The sequence below is a fragment of the Psammomys obesus genome, unplaced genomic scaffold, assembly GCF_907164565.1.
Source record: "Psammomys obesus unplaced genomic scaffold, mPsaObe1.curated_primary_1811, whole genome shotgun sequence".
Taxonomy (NCBI): domain Eukaryota; kingdom Metazoa; phylum Chordata; class Mammalia; order Rodentia; family Muridae; genus Psammomys; species Psammomys obesus.
Genome location: NW_026585644.1, coordinates 15,496,701 through 15,523,869, shown reverse-complemented (window position 1 = coordinate 15,523,869; position 27,169 = coordinate 15,496,701). Strand labels below are relative to the sequence as shown.

At 42.8% G+C, this 27,169-nt stretch overlaps 1 protein-coding gene and 1 non-coding gene across 2 annotated transcripts in view; one reads left to right on the top strand and one right to left on the bottom strand.

The window, feature by feature from the left end:
* The first annotated feature begins 4,607 nt into the window (after positions 1-4,607).
* LOC129691481 (small nucleolar RNA SNORA17) lies at positions 4,608-4,745 on the top strand. The gene has a single exon (XR_008722471.1). It is a non-coding gene; the product is annotated as a small nucleolar RNA SNORA17 (small nucleolar RNA).
* Positions 4,746-14,116: 9,371 nt separating this feature from the next.
* The window catches only part of Dcdc2c (doublecortin domain containing 2C), a 76,468-nt gene continuing 63,415 nt past the window's right edge, over positions 14,117-27,169 (bottom strand). The window contains exons 9-10 of the mRNA XM_055621696.1: positions 22,918-23,007; positions 14,117-14,191 (exon numbers count right to left, since the gene is read on the bottom strand). Of these exons, the coding sequence (XP_055477671.1) occupies positions 14,117-14,191; positions 22,918-23,007 (165 nt within the window). The remainder of the gene's footprint in view (positions 14,192-22,917; positions 23,008-27,169) is intronic.

Sequence of the window (27,169 nt, the reverse complement as noted above, 5' to 3'; positions counted from 1 at the left end):
ATATTAGTAATTTAGATTTGAATAAAAAGCCAGAGGTGGTGGTGCATGCCTTTAGGACAATCACCTGGGAGGCAGAGTCATGCAGATCTCTGAAGGCTTGAGGCTAGCTTCATCTTCTAGGCATGGTAAGACTACCTAGTGAGGCCTGTCATATAAAACAAGACTGAAATAAAAGAACTTCCATTTACCTCAGGCAGATTACAAAGGTAGAAGGAATTACCTAGTAAACTCTAGACATTGAAAGGGTTGAAACTTGAGAATTTTTTATTCAATAAATTCTGGCACTGTGGAAAGACACATATCTGTTTGTCTTTGTTTGTGACATAGCATAGCCACAGGAACTTGTTTGGGTTGTTTTGTTTTGTTTTGTTTTGTTTACTCTTAAGCCTCCTGGTTCCAAAACATGTCTGCTCTTGAATGTAGTTCATCCTGAAAATAAGCCTTCTGCACACACCAGGAGTTCTGATTCCCAATAACAACCCAAGCCTGACTCCTAACAAGCATTTAATAATGGCAATTGTGCAAATAAACCACATAAAGAAATGTGCATTTGGTATGATGAGAAACTACTGTTCTTTTTTAATAAGCAAACTATGTGTTAGATATTTAAGTCAAACTCAAGAGTGACAGCTGTCTTATCAGAATGCACATCCCTGGCTAGAGTGCCATCTTCACACCTGCTTTCCTAAGTCAATATTGTGAGTGCTCAGGGGCCCAGCATGTGAAGATTCTAAGGTATCCACAGTCACACAGATGCAGAGTTTGGCGGTCAGGGAAGTTAAACCTCAACTGTGTTCTGCATAGTCAGGAAAGCCTATGAAAGGTACCCTCAGTAAACTAAAGGATGTTTTTCTCTGCTGAATGCCGGGGTAGAGCTGACAGGAACGGAGCTCATCGTGTTGAAGCAACTGAGAAAAACACATCAAAGAGAAAGAAAACAACATCAAACATAGCTGGGGCTTTGGGAAGAAAAGCAGTTTATTTTCTAATCACACCATATTGGGTAGCAGAGGAGAGTGATGTCATTATTTTATTATTTATAACTGCTGGGACTTAGCCATATGAAACTTGGCAGAGTGATCTGGATGGCGGGCCACTTGTTTTGTGCTTTCATCATTAGTCACTCCTGCAGCCAAACACCAAAGCTATAGAAGGCAGAATCCGAGCATGGAAGACTTCCTGCTAGTCTAACATCTCATGTGTACCAAACACTCACATCATAGTGTGAAAGCGGGCAAGAGTACCGGACACCAGAGGTCATCTAGCTCTACTCCTCATGTTCTAGATGGCAAGAGGGCTGATATGGGGGCTACGAGCCTCTGTTCTGGCTCCATCACCCCACCCCCAGTGCATGACTTGAGGGAAGTAATCCAAATGCTTCAGATGGGTTTCCTAATTCAAATCCCTCTGGCCTCACCATCACCATCACAAACCAGGCCTGTGATGGTTAATCTAGTATTCAACTTGACTGAATCTGGGACCGACTAAGGACACACCACCATGTAGATCTGTGGGGGGACATTTCTTGGAAGAATTAACAGAAGAGGGGCAAACCCTCCACCAGAATGGATAGCACCTTCTGTCTGTGGCCCACATACAAAGAGATCTGAGGGATGGAAATGCTGCTTTTGCCCGCCAGCCTTTGCTCCCTGCTTGTGAGTGAATCTACTCTGTTGCTGCTGCTGCATTGCCATCCATCCTTTGCTGACATCAGAACCAACCTGCTTCAGCTTCCTGCCATGGTCTGGACACCTGTGGCTCTCCAGGATCCCTGCAAGCCTTTAGTATCAAACTGGAACTTCTGAGACATCCAGTTAGGTGGCCTGAGCAGCTATGAGGGTCCCAGCCTCTTGAGCAAGCAGGTAACCACTGTTGAACTGCCCAGCACAAAGTGTGTCTTCCAATCGAATCCTTTCCCTTTGTAATCTATACTTATTCCACATTCTGCTCGCCCTGGAGAGCCTTGGCTAATGAAGACATAGATACTGTGTGGCATGCTCTGCAAATCATACATCCTCATGGAGTCAAGATGAGCCATTCCGCTCCACTTAACAGGGGCTGGATGCCAAAGCATGGCACAAGCTGAGATCAGAGGGCTGATCTAGCACAGAGAAGCCTGCTGTGCAGCCACTGACCACAGAGCTCCGTAATTAAAGTTACACTTGCGATGTCAAATACATAACATATTGAAAGGCCTAGTACAGAGGAGGGTGGAGGGGGCTGCATATATTTTTATTCTGCATACACATCGAAATAATAGTTCAGTCTGTGGTGTTTAAGAAAATATATTATTAAAACTAATTTGCCTGCTTTGTTCTGTTTTGTTTTGTTTTTTTTTTTTTAACACGATTGGTGGATATTTGAATGCATCTGTCACCTGTTCACATTCTCTTCCTTTTGAACTCTTATTTGTCAATACCCCCCCAAATGCTTGGTCATCTTGTCATGTTACTCTCGGGAGGTTGTAGAATCTTTAGGAGGTGTGGGAGAAAGTAAGGATATTGCAGTGTGTCCTTTAAAGGGTACTATAACCCCTGTACCTTCCTTCCTCTTTGTTTCATGAGGTGAGCAGCTGTTCTCTCACACATTTTGCCCATAATGCTCCATGATGCCACAAGACCAAAGGAATGGGATCAAACCACACACTGAATCCTCTGAAACTATGAGCCAAAATAACCTTTCCTGCGTTCAGTGCATTGGCTCAGGTGTCTTTTCACAGCAGCGGCAGGTGACTGGCACATACACTCTACCTCTAAGCCCTGCTCTATCTCCTATCTTATCAAACCACCATGGATTAAAGCTGGACTTCAACAACAGAAACAACAAAGAAGCCTACAAACTCATGGAAACTGAACAACTCTCTACTCAATGACCACTGGGTCAGAAAAGAAGAAAGACTTTCTAGAATTCAATAAAAATGAAGGCACAATATATTCAAACTTATGGGACACAATGAAAGTAGTGCTAAGAGGAAAGTTCATAGCACTAAGTGCCTTCATAAAGAAATTGGAGAGATCTCATACTAGCAATTTAAAAGCACACTCAAAAGCTCTAGAACAAAAAAATCAAACACATCCAAGAGGAGTAAATGGCAGGAAATAATCAAACTCAGGGTTGAAATAAGTAAAGTAGAAACAAAAAAGTACAATATAAAGACTCAATAAATCCAAGAGCTGGTTCTTTGATAAAAATCAACAAGAAAGACAAACCCTAAGCCAAACTAAATAAAAGGCAGAGTGACAATATCCAAAGTAACAAAATCAGAAATTAAAAAGGGGATGTAACAACAGACACCAAGATAATCCGAAGAATTATTAGGTCTTACTTCAAAAGCCCGTCCTCCACAAACTGAAAATAGCTAAATGAAACTGGTGATTTTCTTGATAGATACCATTTACCAAAGTTAAATCAAGATCAGGTAAATAATCTTAAATAAGCCTACAACTTCTAAAGAAATACAATAAGTCATTAAAAATCTCCCCCAAAAAAAGTCCAAGGCCAGATGGTTTGGGTACAGAATTCTACCAGACTTTCAAAGAAGAGCTAATGCCAATACTCTTCAAATTATCTCGCAAAATAGAAACAGAAGAATAATTGCAAAATTCAATTTATAAGCCCACAATCACTCTGAAACCCAAACTATAGAAAAACTCGACAAAGAAAAAGAATTTCATACCAATCTCCCTTATTAACATTGATGCAAAAAATACTTAATAAAATACAAACTGAATCCAAGAGCACATCAAAAACATCATCCACCATGATCAAGTAGGCTTCATCCCAGAAATGCAGGAATGATTCAACATATAAAAATCCATCAATGTAATTTACCATAAAAAAAAAAACCCACAATAGATGCTAAAAGGGCCTTTGACAAAATTCAACACCCCTTCATGTTAAAAGTCTTGGGGAGATCAAGGATACACGATCCACACAATAAAATTAAATGGAGAGAAACTTAACGCAGTTCCACTAAAATTAGGGACCAAACATGCCCACTGTTGCACTCATTTTTAAACTGTTTTATTTGGGGCTCCTTAAAGCCTCTCCCTTCCAACCCCCCAATCCTAGGTAGGAGAGAAGAGGTTAGTGGATAGAGGGGGCACAGACCCCTTTACTTCTCTTGGCTGTTTATGGTCGATGGGTTCTTTTAGGGCTATACGACTCTCTGTCAACAGCAAAAGCAGCCGGCAGTCTCCTCCAAACCACCACACCTGGAAGCACTTCTGTCTGTCTGTCTGTCTGTCTGTCCGTCTGTCTGTTCCAAACTGCCACACCGTCAGTCTCTGCTGGTACCACCACATACACCTCCTTCTCCTTTGGTCTGGGCTCTCATATTTATATCCTCAGAGCCCTAAACCACACCCCTCCCCAGGCTGCACAAGGCAGGCTGTTACCAGCCGTCAAAAGGCCCTGACCCACCACCAGACAGTTATCAGCTGTCCCACACTTGAGATTAAAACAAAAGCACATTTATGTAACATAACTGAGTTTTTTTAAAGAAACCAAAACTTCCCTTAGAGCCCATTCTCTCTATCTTATCTCATTAGATGCTGAAAAGGCCTTTGACAAAATCCAGCACCCCTTCATGATAAAAGTCTTGGAGACCTGCCCTAGAAGCATTGCAGCTGTCGCATGCTTTTCATTGCCGTGTCGCATGTGTATCAGTGGGGCAGAGAGTGGAGAGGCTAAGTCTACACGCAGTGTCTGAGCTGTGAACATCTGAATATCAGTAGCCTACCATTCCCTAAAAGAAGCAAGCCTGAGATGGCCACCAGTCTGGCACCAGTCCCATGCTGTGCAGGCCCCAATGGCTCCCGGGACCAGGAGCAAATGAGAGACTAAAAGAAACCTGCTTGGGAGTGATCCCCAGACAGACGTCCCTCACTTGGGGCCACTCAGGTGGGCCAGGTGAGACAACTACGGCCCAGGAGGCACGCAGGCCTGGGGGGCGGGATGCAAGCCATGTCTGATACGAACACTGAGTGGTGTAATAATGCACAAGTGGGGCATAGCACCCCTGAGACCACTCCTGAGATGACCCCAGACACTCAGCGACCCTGGGCACCTCTAAGAGGAGCAAGTACTGGTGGAGAAATGAAAGAGAAACGGAAGGATGAGGGTCGAATGAAGACAGGCAGAACTGGAGACGAAAGGGTAAGAAACACCCTGAGTAGCCAGTGATGCTTCCTGGGACCGTGGTGGACCTAAAGCAGCAGAAGTGTTACCACTAAAGGCCCGGGAGACATCCCTGGTCTGCCCCAGCACATGTTGGTATCTGAGGGGTGTACAGAACTGGCCCCACCCCTTACTTGGACATCAGGGGAGAGCTGGTTATGGGGTCATGACAGCAGGAAAGCTGACCCCACCCCTAGCCAGCTGTAGTACTTGGGAGAGCTGCCCTGCACATTGTAAAAGTTGCAGATGAGCCAGCCTCTAAGGATATAAGCATGGGAGTGCTGTCTCTACAACTCATCTCCTGTGGGGTGGTGTGGAGAAGGTAGAGATAACTTCCTCCCCTTCCCATCACCACCTGTAGTGGGCATGAGACCTGGCCCTGGGTTCATAAGAACAGGAGAGCTAGCCCTGCCCTCACCAGCTGCAGCACTAGAGGAACAGGCCCTGCCCCCTCACCTGGGCAGCACAGTAGAGCTGACCCTGATGGCAGGGGCATGGGTGAGCCAACCCCAAAGGTGTGAACATGGGAGAGCTGGCCCCACAACTTGTCTGCCATACAGTGACTGGAGCAAGGAAAAGGAAGGAAAAGGTGCCCCCTCCCTTGCTTCTTGTCACCAATGGCAGGCAAGAGAGCTGGTCCCAAGTCCATCAGAGTGAGAAAGCTGGCCCTGCCCCTCACCTGCTACAACACTCAGGAGAGCAGGCCCTGTCCCTCACCTGGGCATCACAGTAGTGCTGTCCCTGGATGTGGAGATTGCAGCTAAGCTGGCCCTGCCTCTCATCTGCTGGTGGTGGTGTGATCAAGGGAGAAATGCCCTCCTCCCATCTCTCATCCCTCATCTATGGCAGTCAGGAGAGCGAGACCTGGGGTCATGAGAGTGACAGAACTTGCCACGTCCCTCACCAGCTAGAACACTTGGGAGAGTGGGCCCTGCACCTCACCTGGGCAACAGAGTAGAGCTTGCAAGGTTGCAGAGGTTGCTGGTGAGCTGCCCCTGAGGGCATGAGGGCAGAATAGCCAGCAGGCTGACCAGCTCAGATACCTCTCAGGCCTAGATCCATTGCTTTAAATTGATTTGATCTACCCCAACATCTACCCCATTGATGAACTGCTTAAGTGCATGAAGGGGCCAGTGTTACAAATCCAAAAACTACAGGCCCTCCATGGCACATGGCAACAACAGGGTATCTGAAAGGCATCCCACAGAGGGTCCAGTATTATAAGTGTAGCAGACCAACAAATAATTGCAGTGCACATTGGCAAGCAAAGAAATGTAGACAACAGTGTATATGGTGGAATATACTGTGACACACTACAGCTTCCACAATAAGAATTTTGTTTCTCTGTTGGGGGAAAGAGGTTGTCAGAGTAAAAGGCAGTTATGAGGAGAAAGAAAGATGAGTGAAATTGGGAAATTGGGCTACATGATATGAAATTCACAATTAATTAATTAATACAATAAAAGTTTTTTTTTAAAAAAAGGAGAGAGATCAGAGATACAAGGTGCATACCCTAAACATAACAGAAACAAAATACAGCAAGCCAATATCCAACATCAAATCAAATGAAAAATTTAAAGCAATTCCACTAAAATCAAGGACAAGACAAGGCTGCCCACTCGCTCTGTAGCTATTCAATATAGTACTTGATGTTTTAGGTGGAGCAATAAGACAACTAAAGAAGATCAAGGGGATATAATTTGGAAAGCAAGAAGTCAAAGTATTCCTATTCACAGATAATATGATAGTATATATAAATGACCCAAAAAACTCTATCAGGGAACTCCTACAGCTGATAAACACCTTCAGCAAAGTGAATAGAAACAAAATTAATTCAAAAAAAAGTCAGTAGCCCTCCTTTATACAAATGCTACACGGGCTGAGAAAGAAATTAGGGAAACAACACCTTCACAATAGCTGCAAATAACATAAAATGTCTTGAAGTAACTCTAATGAAGCAAGTGAAAGACCTGTATGACAAGAACTTCAAGTCTTTGAAGAAAGAAATTGAAGAAGAGATCAGAGGATGGAAAGATCTCTCATGATCACAAACCAGTAGGGTTAACATAGGAAAAAATGGCCATCCTACCAAAAGCAATCTACAGAGTCAATTTAATTCCCGTCAAAATACCAACACAATTCTTTACAGACCTTGAAAGAACAATATTCAACTTCATATGGAAAAACAAAAAAAGCCAAGCTAGCAAAAAAACACTTTACAAAAAAAGAACTTCTGGAGGTATTACCATCCATGATTTCAAGCTGTACTACATAGCAATAGTTAAAAAAAAAAAAAAAAAGTCAACTACTGAAATGGAAATGAAGACCCAGAAGTAAATCTACACACCTATGGATACTTGATTTTTTATGAAGAGGACAAAATTACACAATAGAAAAAAGAAAGCATCTTCAACTAGTGCTGGTCTAACTGAATGTCTGCATGTAGAAGAATGCAAAGAGATTCACATCTATCACCCTGCTCAAAATCCAGGTCTAAGTGGATCAAAGATCTCAACATAAAACCAGAAACACTAAATCTATTATTAGAAGAGAAAGTGGTAATCAGCCTTGAAATCGTTGGCACAGGAGACAACTTCCTGAATATAACATTAACAACTCAGGCTCTAAGATCAACAATTAATAAATGGAACCTCATGAAACTATGAAAACCTTACTTCTCATAACCTTACTTCTATAAGGCAAAGGGACAAAAGGACAAAATGGCAGACTACAGAATGAGAAAAGATTTTCACCAACTCCATATCTGACAGAAGTCTGATATCCAAAATATATAAAGAACTCAAGAAACTAAACATCAACAAACTAAATAACCCAATTAAAAATAGAAAGAACTAAACAGAGAATTCTCAACAGAGGAATCTCTAATAGCTGAGAAGCCCTTAAAGAAATGTTCGACGTCCTTAGTCATGAAGGAAATGCAAATCAAAGTAATTCCATTTTACAACCATCAGAATATGACAACACATGCTGGAGAGGATGTGAAGAAAGGGGAACACTCCTCCATTGCTGGTGGGAGTGCAAACTTGTACAACCACTTTGGAAATCAATCTGGTGCTTTCTCAGAAAATTAGGAAGAGCTCTACTTCAAGACCCAGCTATACCACTCCTGGGCATATATCCAAAAAGATGCTGTACCATACCACAAGGACACTTTCTCAACTATGTTCATAGCAGCTTTACTCATAATAGCCAGAAACTGGAAATAACCAAGATGTTCCTCAACCAAAGAATGGATCTAGGAAATGTGGTACATTTACATAATGGAGTATTACTCAGCTACTTTAATAACAATGGCCTCCTGCCATTTGCAGGTAAATGGATAGAACTAAAAAGGATCATCCTGAGTGAGGTAACCCAGACTCAAAAAGACAAACATGGTAAGTACTCATTTATAAGTGAATATTAGCTATAAAGAAGAAGATGATCATGCTACCATCCACCCAAAGAAGCTAAGTAGCAAGGAGAGCCCAAAAGGGAACACCTGAATCTCACTGAGAAGGGGAAACTGATTAGACATTGGGGGTGGATGGAAGGATAGAACTGGGTGGGAGAGGGGGTGGTGATGGGAACAGGATGGATCAGGTGAGGAAGATGAAATGAGTACTAAGACAGACAACTGGATGGGGGCCCATCTTTGGGATGAGCTAGAAACATAGGACAATGGAAACTACCAGGAATCTATAGCTGAAACTACAGATTCCTAGCTGAAACTCCTAGCAGTGGGGATTATGGAGCCTTACGGTCTCCACCTCCTGCAGCCAGGTGTGACTTCCAGTGGAGGAAATGAAACACCAATCCACCCATAAAAGCTTCAACCCTTCAACACAAAATTTGTCTTGCCTACAAGAAGTGTAGGGATTAAGATGAAGAAGAGATTGAGGGAATGGCAAATCAATGACTGGCCCAACTTTAGGCCTATCCCATGGGAGAGATCCAGTCCTTGTCACTATTAACGATACTCTGCTATGCTTGCAGACAGGAGCCTAGTATAACTGTCTCCTGAGAAGCTTCATCCAGCAGATGATGAAAACAGATGTGGAGACCCACAGCCAAACAGCAGGCTGTGATCAGGGAGTTTTGTGGAAGAGTGGGAAGAAAGCTAGAGGGAGCTGGAGGGGTCAAGGACAACACAAGAAGACCTACAGAGTCAACCTACAGAATCTGAGCCCATAAGGGCTCATAGAGACTGAACTGCCAACCAGAGAACAGGCATGGGCTGGACCCAGGCCCTCTGTACATACGTAATAGTTGTGCAGCTGGGTCTTCATGTGGGACTCCTAAAGCAGGAACAGGGGCTGTCTCCGACTACCTTTAGATCCCTTTCCCCTAACTGAGCTGCTCTATCTAGCTGCAATAGGAGAAGATGAACCTAGTCTTACTGCAACAAGATTGATTGATATCCATGGGAGTCTCCTCCTTTTCTGAGAAGGAATGGACGTGGGGCAGGGAGAGGAGGAGGAGGAATTAGGAGGCTTGGGGGGAGGGTAAGCTGTAAAGTAAGTAATTTTTTTAAAAGCTGTGTTTCTGTATTAATTCTATAGTTGATAAATAAATAAGTAAATCATAAGTAAATAAAACCTTTTTACTAGAGAACCAAATGCTGCAACTACCTTAGCACCTAAATATGATAATCTACTAGTTTTCTCTCATAACTATGAAAGTCAGATGATGATGGCAACAGCTCACAGGTTTGGTGTCTTCCATGTGGCTAGCACTAAGTGCTTTCCAATACAGTATTATCCCAACAACCTACAAGTCAGGTATATCATTAGCTTCGGCTTGGGATGAACTGAGACACTAGCTAGCTCAAACATAGGATGAATGTAGAAGCTAGCAAAGACAATCTGACTTGAGAGTCCATTCTTCTGAGCACCACATTCAACTACCTACTCCTGACACATATAAGGTATATATGTATTTGTATGCATAAATGCATGTGTATAAGTACTGGAAGATCTTTCACGTAGAGAAAATTAACTATGGATATGTATTATGTGATCTAGTTTCAATCTAGTGAAGGTTTTATGAGGTTTGGGTTGATGTTACTAAAAAGAAAAAGTGTGCTCCAGGCAGCCAGATACACTAAGTCTAGACATATACCGACCCCTCCCAACTTTCTATTAATGAGACAGAGAAAGTGACTCCAGGTGAATTTAATCTTACTCATCTTTTAAACTTTAAGTCTGGCCATCAAAATATGAGGTTGACAATTGTAATGCCCTACTGGCATACCTGAGCATAATATGAAAATAAATTGTCTAATTTTATTTTCATTTGCCTGTGGTCCTGTCCAGTTCTTGACTGTTGTTCTTCACAACATGGTTGATATGTTGTTATCATAGTATTTGTCTCATGTGTTTTCCCAGAGTCATCTGTTTCTGAGATTATTATCTCAAGGATGACTGTCAATGAGATTCTCATTGCTTGGGTGGATATTCTTGGAATGGTGGTCCCAAAGATGACTCTTAGGGAGATTCTCATTGCTCAGGTCGCTGTTCTAAAAACGGTACCGAGGATGACTTTTGTTGTTTGCGCTGTTGCTCTGGGGATGGTGGTCCCAGGGATGGCTGTTCATATACCTCTTGTTCAAGTTGTGCCTTTGGAGTTGGTGGTCCCAGAAATGACTGTGCACTTTGTTGCTCTGGAGATGATGGCCTCAGGGATGACCTTACAGGTATCTCTTTTTGTTCAAGTTGATGCTCTGGAGGTGTTGGTCCCAAGGATGATTGCTCAGGAAATTCCTTTTGCTCAGGTTTTTGTTCTAGAGGTGGTTCTCCCAATGATGATTTTACAGAGGATTGTCGCTGCTCATGTCTTTGGTATGGTGTTGATGAAAACTCTTCTGATGATTTTCGTCCGATTGATGGCTCTTTTTGAATTTCTGCTTCTACTTGGGTTTCTGACAGTGCAGGTATGGGTTTTTCTTCTACCATGTCATGTTGTTCTTTTTCTTTTTTTTCAATAAACAAAATAAGACAAAATCACCAATAAATATAGTAGCCATCTAAATCACAGACAAAGAAATTTTGCTATCATAATATCAATGATTTCATTTAAATGGTGAAATTTTTCACACAGGATAGTAAACGTGAAATGCTAATTGTACCATCACATTTGCTCTCATGTAGAAACACAACCTTAAGCAAGTATTAGGAGAGAAGAGATGCCTGAGAAGAGGGAATAAAGGACAGATATTAATTACACAGATGTAATTAATCTGTTGATCATTGAAAATTAAATGGCTAAGGAAAGACTTGTGTTTGGTTTTTGTTTTTGTTTTATGCATCACTGAGACAGGGAAGGCACTTTTATGAAAAGAAAAGGGAAAAAATGAGAACACAAGAGAATCTGGAGCTTGTGTTCCACACAAACAAGACAGCCTGTAAAGTACATGGAAGAAGCCTATCAGCTCTTCCTGACAAACCACATTCACCAGGGAAAAGCCAAACACATTCCTACAGAGATAAGTGCAATTGAGCCAAGGAAATCAGGACCATCACCCTTTGAAAATAACACACACACACAAAGATGTCTTCCTAGAAGGGCCTCACAGAAGTAACCCAACTGTCATGCATAAGATTCACCATGTTTACCTTCCCACCAAGACCTAGTCTCCCTTTCATCTACAGATGCAAGCGCCACGTCCCAAATCAGACACCTCAACTCCTGTTTCACCCTAACCCCTTGTTTCCATTATGCCAAGTCTAGAGCATTTGGTCTATTCCCAAAAACCGGTTAGTCCTTATGTGGCCCCACTGCCTTGGCCCAGCCCCCCCCCATCTTATAGGAACTAGGGTTACACACTAATACTTTCTTGCCTTCCTATCTTCTCTTTGCTATTATGTAACACATAAATTTGCTCAACTATCTCTCTGGTTTAGGATTTTCTACAAGACCAAAGACTTTATAGCAAATGAAAGCCTGGCAGCCACGATCAGCTGGCCACCATATCTGCATTCCCAACCACCTGCATCTTAGCAGAACAAATAAGTAGTTACAACCAAAGGAAAGTGAGACACAATTTGTTCCTTTTGGACTGAGAAGATTGAGTGTTTGATAGAACTTGCTCCTGTCCCTTCCTTCCTCTTTGGCATGAATTCAGAGACTAGATGCTGATGGGCAACATCATAGCACCAAGGAGACCTGGATCACACAGGGGAGGAGAGAAGCTCTGTATAGATGCCACCCCACAGAGGGATTTCTGTGGTCATTAAGGAATGCTCTGCTATGCCAATTGGGGATTGGTATTTCTTACTGCAATTCAGCCTACCTCCATCACTGACATAAAAGAAAAAAGAGCCAAGCTCTGCACTACCGCCTTTATGTTCCTCTCCTTTCTCACACAACTAGCCTGTGACTCCACCCACACCCAATGAGTAGAACTTCTCAAAATCCACTGCAGCTCTGCCACGGACCTTAATACTCTGAACCCTCTGCCCACAGCCCCTTCTCTATGGTGTCTGCCTGGCAAATCCCTGCTAACCATTAACAGTTCTCCTTTACACAAGTCTTGCATTTTGGCAGCCTCCTTTCCAGGCCCATTATTCTAATTATGGCCTTTCTCCAGATATACACTGAATTTCTCTACCTTCCCACTTAACATAGGCAACCTTCTATACCCAAGTCCCACCCAAACACACATAGGTTTGCTCAGAACAGTGTGCCTGTGTTGTGTTCACATACATTCCTTCCTCAGTTAGCACACACCCAGGCCACAATGAACAGTTTATACTGGGCATTTTGATGAAGGACAATAATGGCATTGGAATCCTGCATTCAGAATAGCCTTGGACAAGCCCCACTTCCTTCTCTTGGTTTCAGTGAATTATCTCTTGGAAAATAGAAAAAAAAATGCATGTCTGTAGGAACTGTAGGAATATGGTAATAAATAGCTGAAAATGTGCTATGAGAAGAAAAAAAATCAATGCTTACATCATGCAATGCCCATTGTTATAAAATCTTAAATACTGAAAATAAATGCTTACGTGATGTTGTACCCATTGTTATAAAAGCTTAATAGTGAAAATAACATATATACATACATAATCCAATACCCATTGTTACGAAAGCTTAAATAGTGAAAATAGATGCATGAACCAGAAGTTTGGAAGAAAACATAAAGCCTGTCATATGTCATGTATCAGCCAGATGAAAGTCAGAGGCCTAGGACGGAAGTTGTTCCTGGCCCCTGACTCCTCACTGACCCCTAGTGAATGCAGTTAGGACTCCACCTAAAGGTAGTGGCAGGACCCAGGCCATGAGCAACTGAGGCAGGACTTGTATCTTACTCCTCGGTTTTCTCAAGCTCCCAAGTGCCATATGGAAGAAACTCAGAATGTTTGATAAATGAAAAAATAAAGGAATAAATCATGATTAAACCAGAAGTCCCCTCAACCCATCTACATAGATACTTACCGAAGACACATGACATTAGAATGAGCAAAATAAGAAATACAATAAAGGCATGAACATATATTTATATAGATAAAGTATTTACATAACAAAAGGAAGATACAAAGCAGTAGTTCGGCATCATATCTGCTCTCTGTGAAGATATATTTGAATGCATTTTCAAAGTCCTTGGGATTCACCTTGTCTTTCAAACACAACCATCAGCAAGATTGGTGAGCTGCTCTAGGCACTGCCTATGATTTCTATACAGTCTCCTTTCACAGTTCAGACTATAATCGGATCAACTTCTAACTGCAGCTAAGGCAGTCCCCTGCACTGTACCAGGAGCACTTGCTCAACTGAGGTTTCCTGCTTAGATCCCAAGCCTAGCACAGCTAGGAGCCAGTGTATCCAAAGCTGAAAAACCCTTCTCTCACAGAAGGCAGAAAAACCCAGATGTGGCAAAGAATAAAGTAACTTCACTCTCAGTGACCCCAAATGTTCCTCTGCCCACACCTGCAAATCATCAATGAAGCACAGTGCATTCTCTTACCAGGAGTCGGAACCACTTCTTTATTCTTGCAGAGGTTCGTGAGAGATGCTAAAATGAAAAGGAACATAGAGGTTAGTGAACTGAACAGAGGATTCAATGTGAGCCTTCATTGGGACACCTATGGCTAAGAGAACCAGTGTAATGCAACCTTCTGGAGAGCTTGGAGAGAATTTCACACCAATGAAAGTGACCCTACTGAAAATACAACCATGTTTTTGTTATGTAGAACTAGATGCTGACATTATCGTTCTTTGGATAATGACTGGATGTTCATTTGCCCACTTCCTTTCTCAAACAGAAAAGCATATTTTGTTTGAGTTTATTGGCTTTGCTCCCTTCTCCAGCTTCACAGTGCTCCCAGCAGCTGGTGGTAGCAATTCTTATGTTGTACTTTGCAACACAGGTAACGGATCATCTCCAGCAGGACACGTGAAGCTAATCTGGGAATCCTGGATCACATAAAAATAAAAGAATATTTGCTCTAAAATGAAGAACACCAAATTGAGCCACGTGTAACTGACACCATTCATGCATACAGATATGATATAAATGCAATACGACTTCTCTGCAGACCTGCCACAGGTAAGCATTCCAACAAATGAGCCTGCTTGGATTTCAGGTACATTGTGAAGTCTGCAAGAGGCTTTGTGCTCCCTACCAGCTGAAGATAAATTGCTGTATTCAAGTGTCCTTATGTTTCAACACTGGCGTCCACACAGCTAACACAGAAACATTTTTGTTTTAATAAGCTTTTCAGTTCTGATGAACTCTGGAGCAGGGTTCAACAGAATTAGACCAGTGCTATTCTAAAGACCTGACATCCGGCATCTAGGATGAAAAAGATGGGCCTGTGCAGTATCAAAGCTTATTGCCATTAAAGAAGGAATGTGAGAGCCCATGAAGGGACTGGCTGAAGAGATTGCATTGCCAACAGCAGCAGCAGAGAAAGCAAAACCAAGAACTAAGAAGCTGAAGAGAAGGCTGGTTTCCATTAAAACTGTGAGGTTTCAAAGGCCACCACAAATCACCTGGCCAGGGCCAGCATAGCAGTCCTTCATCCACTGAGAAGTCCAGCTGCTACACTCCCAGCTGAAAGCCCTGTGGGGCTGGGGGGGGGGGGGAGGAGGCTCAGTCTATAGAGTGCTTGCTCAGCATGCACAAAGGACTAAGTTCCATCCCAATCTTCACACAAACTAGTGCATGCCTGTAATCCTAGCACTGGTGAGATGGAGGCCAGAAGAGTTCAAAGTCATCCATGGCTACATGACAAGTTTGAGGCCAGCCTGGGATACACGAGAACCTGTCTCAAAAACAATAAACCTTGTTCCTGCCTGCCTTCAGTTTTGCGTTGCTAGAACATCAAAGGGGCAGCAGCTTATGATTCAAGATGTTAGCTGGCCATTTGTAAAAATAAATTATTATTTGATTTATGACGTGACCCTGAAATGTTAGAAGCCCAAAGTTAGAGAGCATTTAATTTTTGGCTGTCAGAGCTGTTACCTAGGTAACTGATTCTCTGCAGCTAGAACTAATTGCCCTTACATATTTCACAAAGGCATTTCCCAAGTGCTATAGGAATCACGGTTAAATCAGAAAGTGCTTTATACTCAGTAAATCTCTTGTCAGTGTCAGGAAAGTATTCCCTATCAGTGGTAGCTCTGTGGTGACAAGTTTACCTTGGGGCTCTCTGGCAGCCACCACTGATTGTCTAGATACAAAACCCATTTATTGGGGATCTAAGATGATGGTGCCGAGAGGACACTGCATCTGACGAGCAGGACAGCAGTAACTACACTGCAATCAACAGACCTAACTCTGGGTACTAAAATACCAGAGACCGTGTTTCCCAGGTGACAGGAAGCCCCATGGTGTGGGAAGCAATCGGGTCCATTCTCAGGGTCACCAACTAAACCCTGGAAGAGTTCATGGGTCCTGGCAGGTGAGTCACCAGCCCAGGACCACATGCCTGTGTGCTCCAATCACATCTCAGACTGAACTGTGGGCGCCATAACATCAGAGACTGGGATTTCCAATAGAGCGAAAACCCCACAGTGAAGGAAGCAATCAGGACCAACTGACCTCAGGTCACCCAGACATCCCTGGAAAAGGTCCTGGGTTCCCGCAGGCACTTAGATGCCAGCCCAGAGACCCACCTGTGCACCCAATTAACCATCCCAGACACAACTGTGGGCCCCAAAGCACCAGAAACTGGGCTTCTGTTGGAAGGAAACCCCAGGGTAAAGGAAACATCAGGTTCAACCTCAGGGCACCCAGCTGAACACCACCACCACCACCATCACCACCACCACCACCACCACCACCACCATGAAAAGTTCCTGGGAAACATTCCCAGGTTTCTGAAGGCTCCCAGTCGCCAGCACAGAGTCACTCAACTGCACTTGTGTGCTCTTCTCACAATCCCAGAGTGAACTGTGAATAACCAAACACCACAGACTGGGTCTCCCTGCTGGGAGGAAACCCCATGGTGAGGGAAACATCAGATCCAACTTCACAACTCCCAGCTAATCCCCAGAAAAGTTCCTACCACAGGCCTGAGCACTGCACTCAGCTGCCACTGATTAATGCTTGAGTACTAGGGCACAGAGCTCCAACCTCAGATCTATAGAAGCTTGAGATCCATGGGATCAGCCCCCAGACACTGTGCCAAGGTGCAACCTGTCTCCTTAGCCAAACTGACCAAACCACGAGTCTCCCTGGTTCTTGAAGAAGGCTGCGCCCAGCAAATACAGTGTTAGAGCAGCAGCAGCAGCTCACTAAATTCAGAACAAGAAACCCAGTAGCAAGGCGGCTGTCTTAAGGATTTCTCCAGGTGAGAGGAAAGTCCCCCTCACTACCACGAAATTACCACACAGGTCCATACACCTGAGGTGAGCTGTGGCACTTCCCTGAGAAGCACCGGCTATTTGGTGACCATATCCAAAAAGCTGAGGCGGCCTTCTTCAGGAACAACCATCTTCTGCCAAAGGAATTGTCCCCACCCCAGGATTCCAGCAGGCACCAGAAACTAACAGCCAACACCTGAGACAGCCAGATGGGTAGATGCCAGCAAAGAAGCACAACCAACAAAAGCCAAAGCAATATGGCATCTCCAGAACCCAGTTATAAAGTGGTAAGTAGCCCTGAACACCCTAACGGAAGAGGATAATGAAGGAAATAAATAAAGTGTGTAAAGAAAGAGAGAAAGATGAAGACAAGCAGATTATGGCCATCCATAAAGAAATACAAAAAGATGCAGCCAAACAGTATGGGGCCTTCAGAGAGGAAATAATTAAATCACTGGAAGAAATAAAAGAAACAGGAATGTTCCAACAGGTGAAGGAAATGAAGGAAAAGCAGGAAAATACAGTCAGACAGGTGAAGGAAGTCAACAAAACGGTTCAAGATCTGAAGATAGAATTGGAAAAATTAAAGAAAACACAAAAGGAAGAAGTCGTGGAGAGGAAGAACTTAGGGAAGAAAACAGGAACTACAGAGATAAGCATAACCAACAGAATACAAGAAATGGAAGAAAGAATCTCAGGTGTGGAAGATATGACGGAAGAAATAGATGTATCTGTCAAAGAAAATGTCAAATCTAAAAAATTTCTGACACAAACCATCCAAGAAATCCAAGACAACATGAAACAACAAAACCTAAGAATAAAAGGAATAAAGAAAAAAGAAGATTCCCATCTCCAAGGCCCAGAAAATATTATCAACAAAATCATAGAAGAAACTTTCTCCAATTTAAAGTTGACACCTATAAGCATACAAGAGGCCTACAGAACACCTAATAGATTAGACCACAAAATAAAATCCTCCTGCCACATAATAATCAAAACAGTAAATATACAGAACAAAGAAAAAAGCTGCAAGGGAAAAGGGCCAAGTAAGATATAATGGCAAACCCATCACAATCACACCTGACTTCTCAACAGAGACTATGAAAGCCAGAAGGGCCTGTACAGATTTCATGCAGACCCTAAGAGAACACAGGTGTTAGCACAGACTATAATACCCAGCAAAACTCTCAGTCATCATAGATGGAGAAAACAAGATATTCTACGACAAAAACAAATTTAAACAATACCTACCCACAAATCCAGCATTACAGAAGATACTAGAAGGAAAAATACAACCCAAGAAAACTAACTACTTTCAGGAAAACACAGAAAATAAATAACCTCACTATAGCAAAACTAAAAGTAGCCAAGCACACAAACATACCACCACAACCAACATCAAAATCAAAGGATATAATAGCCACTGGTCATTAATCTCTCTCAACATCGATGGACTCAACTCTCCAATAAAAAGACAGAGACTAACAGAATGGATGCATAAACAAGACCCAATAATCTGTTGCATACAAGAAACATTTCTAAGTCACAAAGATAGACATTACCTGGGAGTAAAGGGCTAGATGATGGTTTTCCAAGCAAATGGACCCAAAAAGCAAGCAGGAGTAGCCATTCTAATATCTAATAAAATAGACTTTCAACCAAAATTAATCAAAAGAGATAGGAAAATCACTTCAGCCTCATCAAAGGAAAATGCCACCAAGAAGATATCACAATACTGAACATCTATGCCTCAAATACAAGGGTACCCACATTTGTAAAAGAAACATTAATAAAACTTAAACCACATATAGATCCCCACACATTGATGGTGGGAGACTTCAACACCCCACTCTCAACAAAGGACAGGTCAACAAAACAGAAATTAAACAAAGAAATAATGACACTAAGAGATGTCATAAATCAAATGGACCTAACAGATACGTATAGAACCTCTCACCCAAACACAAAAGAATTTACCTTCTTCTCAGCACCTCATGGAACCTACTTCAAAATATACCATATAGTTGGTCACAAAGCAAGCCTAAACAGATACAAGATTGAAATAACCCCTTGTATCCTATCAGACCACAATGAACTAAAGCTGGACCTCAACAACAACAAAATAGCAAAAAGCCTTCATGCACATGGAAACTGAACAACTCTCTACTCAATGACAGCTGGGTCAAGGAAGAAATTTTTAAAATTAAAGACTTTCTAGAATTCAATGAAAATGAAGGCACAACATACCCAAACTTATAGGACACAGTGAAAGCACTGCTCAGAGGAAAGTTCATAGCACTAAGTGGCTTCATAAAGAAATTCAAAACAAGCAACTTAATGGCTTACCTGAAAACCCTAGAAGGAACAAAAAGAAGAAGACACACCCAAGAGGAATAGACAACTGCAAATAATCAAACTCAGGGCTGAAGTCAATAAACTAGAAACAAAGAGAACAATTCAAAGAATCAATGAAACCAAGAGCTGGTTCTTTGAGAAAATCAACAAGGTAGACAAACCCTTAACCAAATTAACTAAAAGGCAGAGAGACACTATCCAAACCAACAAAATCAGAAATGAAAAGGGGGACATAACAACAGATACTGAAGAAACCCAAAGAATCATTAGGTCTTACTTCGAAAGCCTATACACCACAAAATTTTAAAATCTAAATGACATGGACAGTTTTCTTGATCGATTTCACTTACCAAAGCTGAATCAAGGCCAGGTAAATAAATTAAATAGTCCTATATCCCCTAAGAAAATAGAAGCTGCCATCAAGTCTCCCATCCAAAAAAATGCACAGGGCCATCAGCGCAGAATTCTACCAGACCTTCAAAGAAGAGCTAACACCAATACTCTTCAAACTACTCCACAAAATAGAAACAGAAGGAGCATTACCAATGTTCTGTTCATTCTATGAAGCCATAGTCACCTTGATACCTAAACCTCACAAAGACCCAACAAACGAAGAGAATTTCAGGCCAATCTCCTTTGTGAACACTGATACCAAAATACTCAACAAAATACTCACAAACAAGAACACATCAAAGATATCATCCACTATGATCAAGTAGGATTCATCCCAGATATGCAGGGATAGTTCGATTTATGGAAATCCATCAATGTAATCTACCATATAAACAAACTGAAAGAAAAAAACATGATCATGTCCTTAGATGCTGAAAAAGCATTTGATAAAATCCAATACTCACTCATGTTTAAAGTCCTGGAGGGATCAGGTATATGAGGCACTTACCAAAACCTAGTAAAGGCAATATACAGCAAGCCTATAGCCAACATCAAACTAAATGCAGAGAAACTTAAATCAATCCCACTGAAATCAGGGTCAAGGCAAGGCTGCCCTCTCTCTCCATACCTCTTCAACATAGTTCTTGAAGTCCTTGCTAGAGCAATAAGATAATTGAAGGAGATCAAGGGGATACAAATTGGAAAGGAAGAAGTCAAAGTACCACTTTTTGCAGATGATATTTTAGTATACCTGAGTGACCCCAAAAATTCTACCAGAGGGTTCCTACAGCTGATAAACACCTTCACCAAAGTGGCTGGATACAAAATTAACTAAAAAAAAAAATCAGTAACCCTCCTGTACACAAAAGACAAATGGGCTGAGAAAGAAATAGGGGAAACAACACCTTTCACAATAGCCACAAAAGACGTAAAGTATCCTGGTATAACTCTGCCCAAGCAAGTCAAAGACTTGTATGAAAAAATTTTTCAAGTCTCTGAAGAAAGAATTAGAAGAAGATATCAGAAGATAAAAAGATCTCCCATGCTCATGGCTCAGCAGGATTAACATAGTAAAAATGGCCATCTTACCAAAAGCAATCTACAGATTCAATGCGATTCCCATCAAGTTACCAACACAATTCTTTACAGACCTTGAAAGAAAAATTCTCAACTTCATATGGAATAACAAGAAACCCAGAATAGTTAAAACAGTCCTCTACAATAAAAGATCTTCTGGAGATATCTCCATCCCTGATCTTAAGCTGTACTATAGAGCAACAATAATAAAAACTGCGTGGTACCAGCATAGAAACAAGAATAGTGGATCAATGGAACCAAATAGAAGACCCAGAAATAAACCCACACACACATAGATTAACAAAGAAGCCAAAACCATACAATGGAAAAAAGATAGTATTTTCAACAAACGGTGCTGGTCTAACTGGAAGTCCACATGTAGAAAAATACAAATAGACCCATATCTATCACTCTTCACAAAATTAAAGTCCAACTAGATCAAAGACCTCAACATAAAACCAGACACACTAAATCTGTTAGAAGAAAAAGTGGAGAAGAGCCACAAACTCATTGGCACAGAAGATAATTTCCTGCACAGAACATCAACAGCACAGTCTCTAAAATAAGACCTTGTGAAACTGAAAAGCTACTGTAAAGCAAAGGACACTACCACGAGAACAAAACGACAGCCTGCAGACTGGGAAAAGATCTTCACCAACCCTACATCCAATAGAGCCCTAATATCCAGAATATATAAAGAACTCAAGAAATTAGGCACCAACAAACCAAATAATCCAATTTAAAAATGGGGTACAGAGCGAAACAGAGAATTCTCAACAGAGGAATATAGACTGGCAGAGAAACACTTTAAGAAAAGCTCAAAATCCTTAGTCATCAGGGAATTGAAAATCAAAACAACTCTGAGATTCCATCTTATACCTGTCAGAAACACATGCTGGAGAGGATGTGGAGAGAGGGGAATCCTCCTCCATTGCTGGAGTACAAACTTGTACAACCACTCTGGTGCTTTCTCAGAAAATTGGGAATAGCACTACCTCAAGATCCAGCTATACCACTCCTGGGCATATACCCAAAAGATGCTCCACCATTCAATAAGGACATTTGCTCACCTATGTTCATAGCAGCTTTATTTGTAATAGCCAGAATCTGGAAACAACCTCGATGTCCCTCAGTGGAGGAAGGGATACAGAAATTGTGGTACATCTACACAATGGAATACTACTCATCTCTTAAGAACAAGGAAATGATGAAATTTGCAGGCAAATGGATGGAACTAAACAAGATCGTCCTGAATGAGGTAACCCAGAAACAGAAAGACAGGTATGATATACATTCACTAATAAGTGGATGTTAGCCATATAATATAGGATAGCCATCTGTAGATTTAAAGAAGCTAAACACTAAGGAGGACCCTACAGAGGATGCTTAAATCTCACTCAGAATGACAAACAGGATAGACACTAGAAGTGGTGAAAGAGAGGAAATAGGATGGGAGTCTACTATAGAGGGTCCTTGGAAAGGATTCATCCAACAGGGTACTGAAGCAGATTCTGAGACTCGGGGCCTAACTTTGGGCAGAGTACAACAAGTCTTATGGAGGAAGAGAGGGGTGGGATTAAATGGACATGGAGGGGACAGGAGCCCTACAAGGAGATCAACAAAACTAAAAGATCTGAGCCCATAGGGTGCTGCAGAGACTGATGTACCAACAGAGGACCATGCATGGAGACTGCTTGACCCCTGCTCAGATGTGGCCATTTGGCAGCTCAGTCTCTCTGGGTAAGGGGATCAGGGGCTGCCTCTATCATGAATTCAGTTGACTGCTCTCTGATCACTCACCCCTGATGATCCAGCCTTGTCAGGCCATGGAGGAAGAGGATCCAAGCAGTCCTGATGAGACTTAACAAGCAATGGGCAGATGGCATTAGTGGAGAACTCACCCTTTCAATGGACTAGGGAAAGGGGACGGGTTGGGGAGAAAGAGGAAGGGTGGGACAAGGGGAGTTGAGGGAGGGGCCTTCAATCTGTACTTGTAATGAATAAATTGTGAAGAAAAAAAATTTAAAATAAAAAGCAGAAACTAAAAAAAAAAAATTATTGAGGGTCACCTTATGCAAGTGGAATGCACCCGAATCTTGATTGTACCTGTGAGAGGTCAGACGTGGCCTCAGGTTGTACTCCAAAAACTTTCAGAAGCATTTTGGATTTTGAAATTTGGAATAAGGAACGCTCAACCTGTATTTAGAAATTATCAAGTTTAAATAGAAGTGAGAAACAGAGAGGCAGGCCCTGGGGGGCACTACGCATCAGGCTTCTCGGCAAAGTCTTCTGTCTCTGCAGAGCTGCTGCTCTTTCAACACAAGGTTCTTCCTGATGATCATGTGCAGCTTGGTGTTCTATTTGTACTCTTCCTTTAAAGGTCTCCCATTTTCTTTCATCTTTCTATTTATTGTCAGCTACCTTAAATCCTCTGCCAACAGAACAACAGCTTTTATAGCTGAGACAGAGAGAGAGAGAGAGAGAGAGAGAGAGAGAGAGACCACTATCTACGACAGGTCCAGTTGTCCTGTTTGAAAATGTCCAGAAAAAGCAAAGTCAAAGTCTTTGTGTTTCTGGGGACAGTGAATCCTCCCAAATGGTGCCACACACTTGGAGTCGCCAGCCTCTACCATATACTAGTAGCACTTGCCTAAGTGCTTACTTCCTCTGCCTTGGGAGAGAAACAGACTCGTGGGAAGAAAACATATCTCTGGTGTGGCTTTGGGAGAGTAATCCACCTCTTTGAGTTGATGCACAAACCCAAGCTTAAAGAGCCAGTAACTGCCAGGATGGCTGTCACCCTCAGAATGTAACTCTAACCCTTGATATAGTGCAATACTCACCATGCACACAGCCAGCTTCACCCCCTCCCAGCCCCTTCCTCACCGGGTCCTTCCTGTTGTATGTGTCTGCTTTAGGTGTCTCCACCATCCTCTTGCCTTGCCAACTGCATGCTCATGTATCAGACTCTCAACTTGTAACCAAGCCTGAAACCTTAAAGGTTTAGCATTAATTTCTCAGTTTTATGGGGAGAAAAAAAAAAAACAAGGGGAGATAAGAGTTATGCCAGCCTCAGTTTCCCATGCTTAGTATAATAAGTTTGAGCCTGATCTTCACATTACAGCCACAGAGCCTGAATGGCGAAACCAGTGCTGGGCATGGTAAGAGATGGCTGCAGCAAGCCCTCTGCACACAGCTGCCAGGAAGGGGACTCTTAGTGAGACTGATTACCAAGTGGAAGCTGGCAGTCTAGAAAAGATTCCAACCTCACACTAGCCTCACAAGCACAAGTGCCTGGGTTCAGATCCTCAACAGGAGTGGAAGCCAGCAGGGGCAGCACATCTGTTAACCCTTCACTGAGAGGTCGGAGACAGGAGGGTGCCTGGAACTCTGGCCAGTCACGCTAGCTAAATCAATGAGCTCCAGATTCAGGAAGAGACTATCTCAAAAACTAAAGGGGAGGTCCAGCAAGATGGCTTGACGGGTTAAGCCACCAAATCTGAAGACCTGAGTTCAATCCACAGGTCCTACGTTGTAAAAGCAAAGATTCCCGCAAGTTGTCCTCCAGCCTCCACACAGCCTGTGACACAGATGTGTCACACATGACAGATAAATAAGTAAAGAAGATGGGGAATAACTGATGAGGACCCCTGACATTGGCCTGTGCTCTCCACACACTTGAGCACCCATATATATATACACATGCGCACACTCATGAGAACTCTGCTTAGTGCATGCAGGACTTGGTGGGACCGGAACTGAGGAGCTTGGTACATGAAAGTCATCCACATCCGAGCCACAGAAGCCGTGGGTGTGTTAGCTCATGTGGTGAAGGCGTCTTAGGGCTGCAGAGGGGATGGAGGCAGCAATAGATAGAGAACAGTCCAGCAGAATATCCAGGCAGGCTGAGCACGATCACAAGGTCCCTTGAGATACGAGGCAGCAGAAGAAAAGAATCGGAGGACGTGTGAACACAAAGGAAAGACTAGAGAGAGGCAACTGGCTTTGAAAAGGGAGGAAGGGTCTCTAAGCCAAAAAGTCTGGGTGCCCCTGGAAGCTGGCAAAGGCACGAAAACAGATCTGCACTGGAGCCTGGATCTGCACGGAAACACAGGCTGACCTTCTGACCTATAGAACTATAAGATGATTATTAAGCTTGCATTTCATTTGTTATGAAAACCACATACGCTAATGCAACACTCCAGCCATCTTCTCCCTCCTCTAAGAAGCTCAAGGTGTGGATGTACACACCGCCTCCTGTGGGAGAAGAACTGTCCAGATGTCTCCATCCTGATCGCTGCATACAGATGCAGAGCCACAGAGCCAACCACACATGGAAAATGCAGATGCCAAGGCTGCAAACCAACCCGAGGACGGTGACGAAAACCAGGGCATGGGATAAATGGGAGCTGAATCAAAATTAAGGGTTTGAAATGTGAAGTTCTGACCAGGGATTTTTTTTTTAATTTTATTTTTCTTTTTAGTTATATTTTGTTAACTCTGTGTCCCAGCTGTATCCCGCTCCCTCATTCCCTCCCCAACCCCACACTCCCTCCCTGGTCTCCTCCCTGCCCCTTTCCAAGTCCACTGATAGGGAAGGACCTCCTCCCCTTTCATTTGACCCTGTTTTATCAGGTATCTTCAGGGCTGGCTGCAAAGTCCTCCTCTGTGGCTTAACAGGATTGTTCCTCCCCTGGCGGGGGGGGGGGGAGGGTGTCAAAGAGCCTGCCCTTGAGATCCTGTTAGAAATAGTCCTTGTTCCCCTTACTTTGGAAACAGGGAATCATATGAAAGAAGGGGAGTTAGTATGATATGGAAAGGATAGGAGCTCTACAAGGACCAAATATATCCGGGCACAGGGTCTTTTCTGAGACTGACACTCAACCAAGGACCATCTATGAATATAACCTAGAACTTCTGCTCGGATGTGGCCCGTGGTAGCTCAGTAACTGACCAGGGATTATTAGCCTCACTGGGTGCAGCCGTGAGCGGCTTTAGCTTGATATTGTAAGCACCTCAGAGTGAACAAACAGCAAAGAGGCTGTCCCGGGATTAGGACAGAAATTGTAGAGTAGCTGGAAGGCCTAACTCTGAGATCTTGGTGTTCCTAATCTGAACCATGGTCTTCTTCCATTCAAGTGACATAAGTCTACATTAGAAATAAATGACAATTTATTGTGCTGTAAGTGTTGCTCCTATGAAATTTACTGCTAGGGGATTCGAGCAGAGAAGGCAAGCAGGGGGTGAGAGAGAATGCCCTCTGGCGGGTTCAGCATTGGCAACAGTTTCGACTTCAGTGTTTGGTTGACACACAATAACCATCAAATGTACCAGTCAAAAGCACATGTCCAGGGTCCGTTGAAAACTAATGAGAACCGGGATAAAGGTCATCCCTGTACAAAGGAACCTCACCCAAGCCAACAGAAGCATGAGGTCCAGAAGGAGAAAGAAAAGAATGCAGAAGGACACCCCACCTGCACATGTCTTTAGGTGGGTGCCAGAGGGGTGGAGTGACTTGTTTTCAGTGCACAGGGCTGAAGGAGGGAAGCTGGTACATGAAAGACCTCTCCACTGGGATTCCCACTGCACACAGCTTATTTAAACTAGTTAGGAATGTCTGGGGTCTGGAGTGCTTAGATTTAACTTTCTACTTTCCTCTTTCAACTCCCAAGCATTTTTTTAATTGTTTTTACGTGTATGGGTGTTTTTGCATGCAGGCATGTCTGTGCACCACATGTGTGCCTGGAGCCCACAAAAGCAGAAGAGGGCATTGGACCCCCTGAAACGGGAACTATAGGTGGCCATAAGCCACCATGTAAGTACTGGAAATAGAATCCTGGTCCTCCAGAAGAACAGCCAGTGCTCTTAAATACTAAGCCATCTCTCCAGCCCTCAGTCCCCAAGCACTTTAAGAATGTTTGTTAAGTAATTACATATTAACCTACCCTTAGAAATTTTTAGTGTATTCAGTGACAAACTCTCTGGGTCAATTTGAAGGAAACTGTCTACAAATCAGAGAAAGGCTACACTCCACTGTCCATGGCTCTCAGACCGGCAATGAGGGGTCCCCTCCATTACACACTGTGAACAATTTACAACACACACATACTCAAGATTACTCCAGAAGACTGAAAGGAGCTGCCTAAACATCAAACACAGTACAGAAAATGAACTGGAAAAGAGCTAGGAGTTTCAAAAAGAGAAGAAGAAGAAAGAAGAAGGAAGAAGGAAGAAGGAAGAAGGAAGAAGAGGAGGAGGAGGAGGAGAAGAAGAAAAAGAAGAAGAAGAAGAAGAAGAAGAAGAAGAAGAAGAAGAAGAAGAAGAAGAAGAAGAAGAAGAAGAAGAAGAAGAAGAAGAA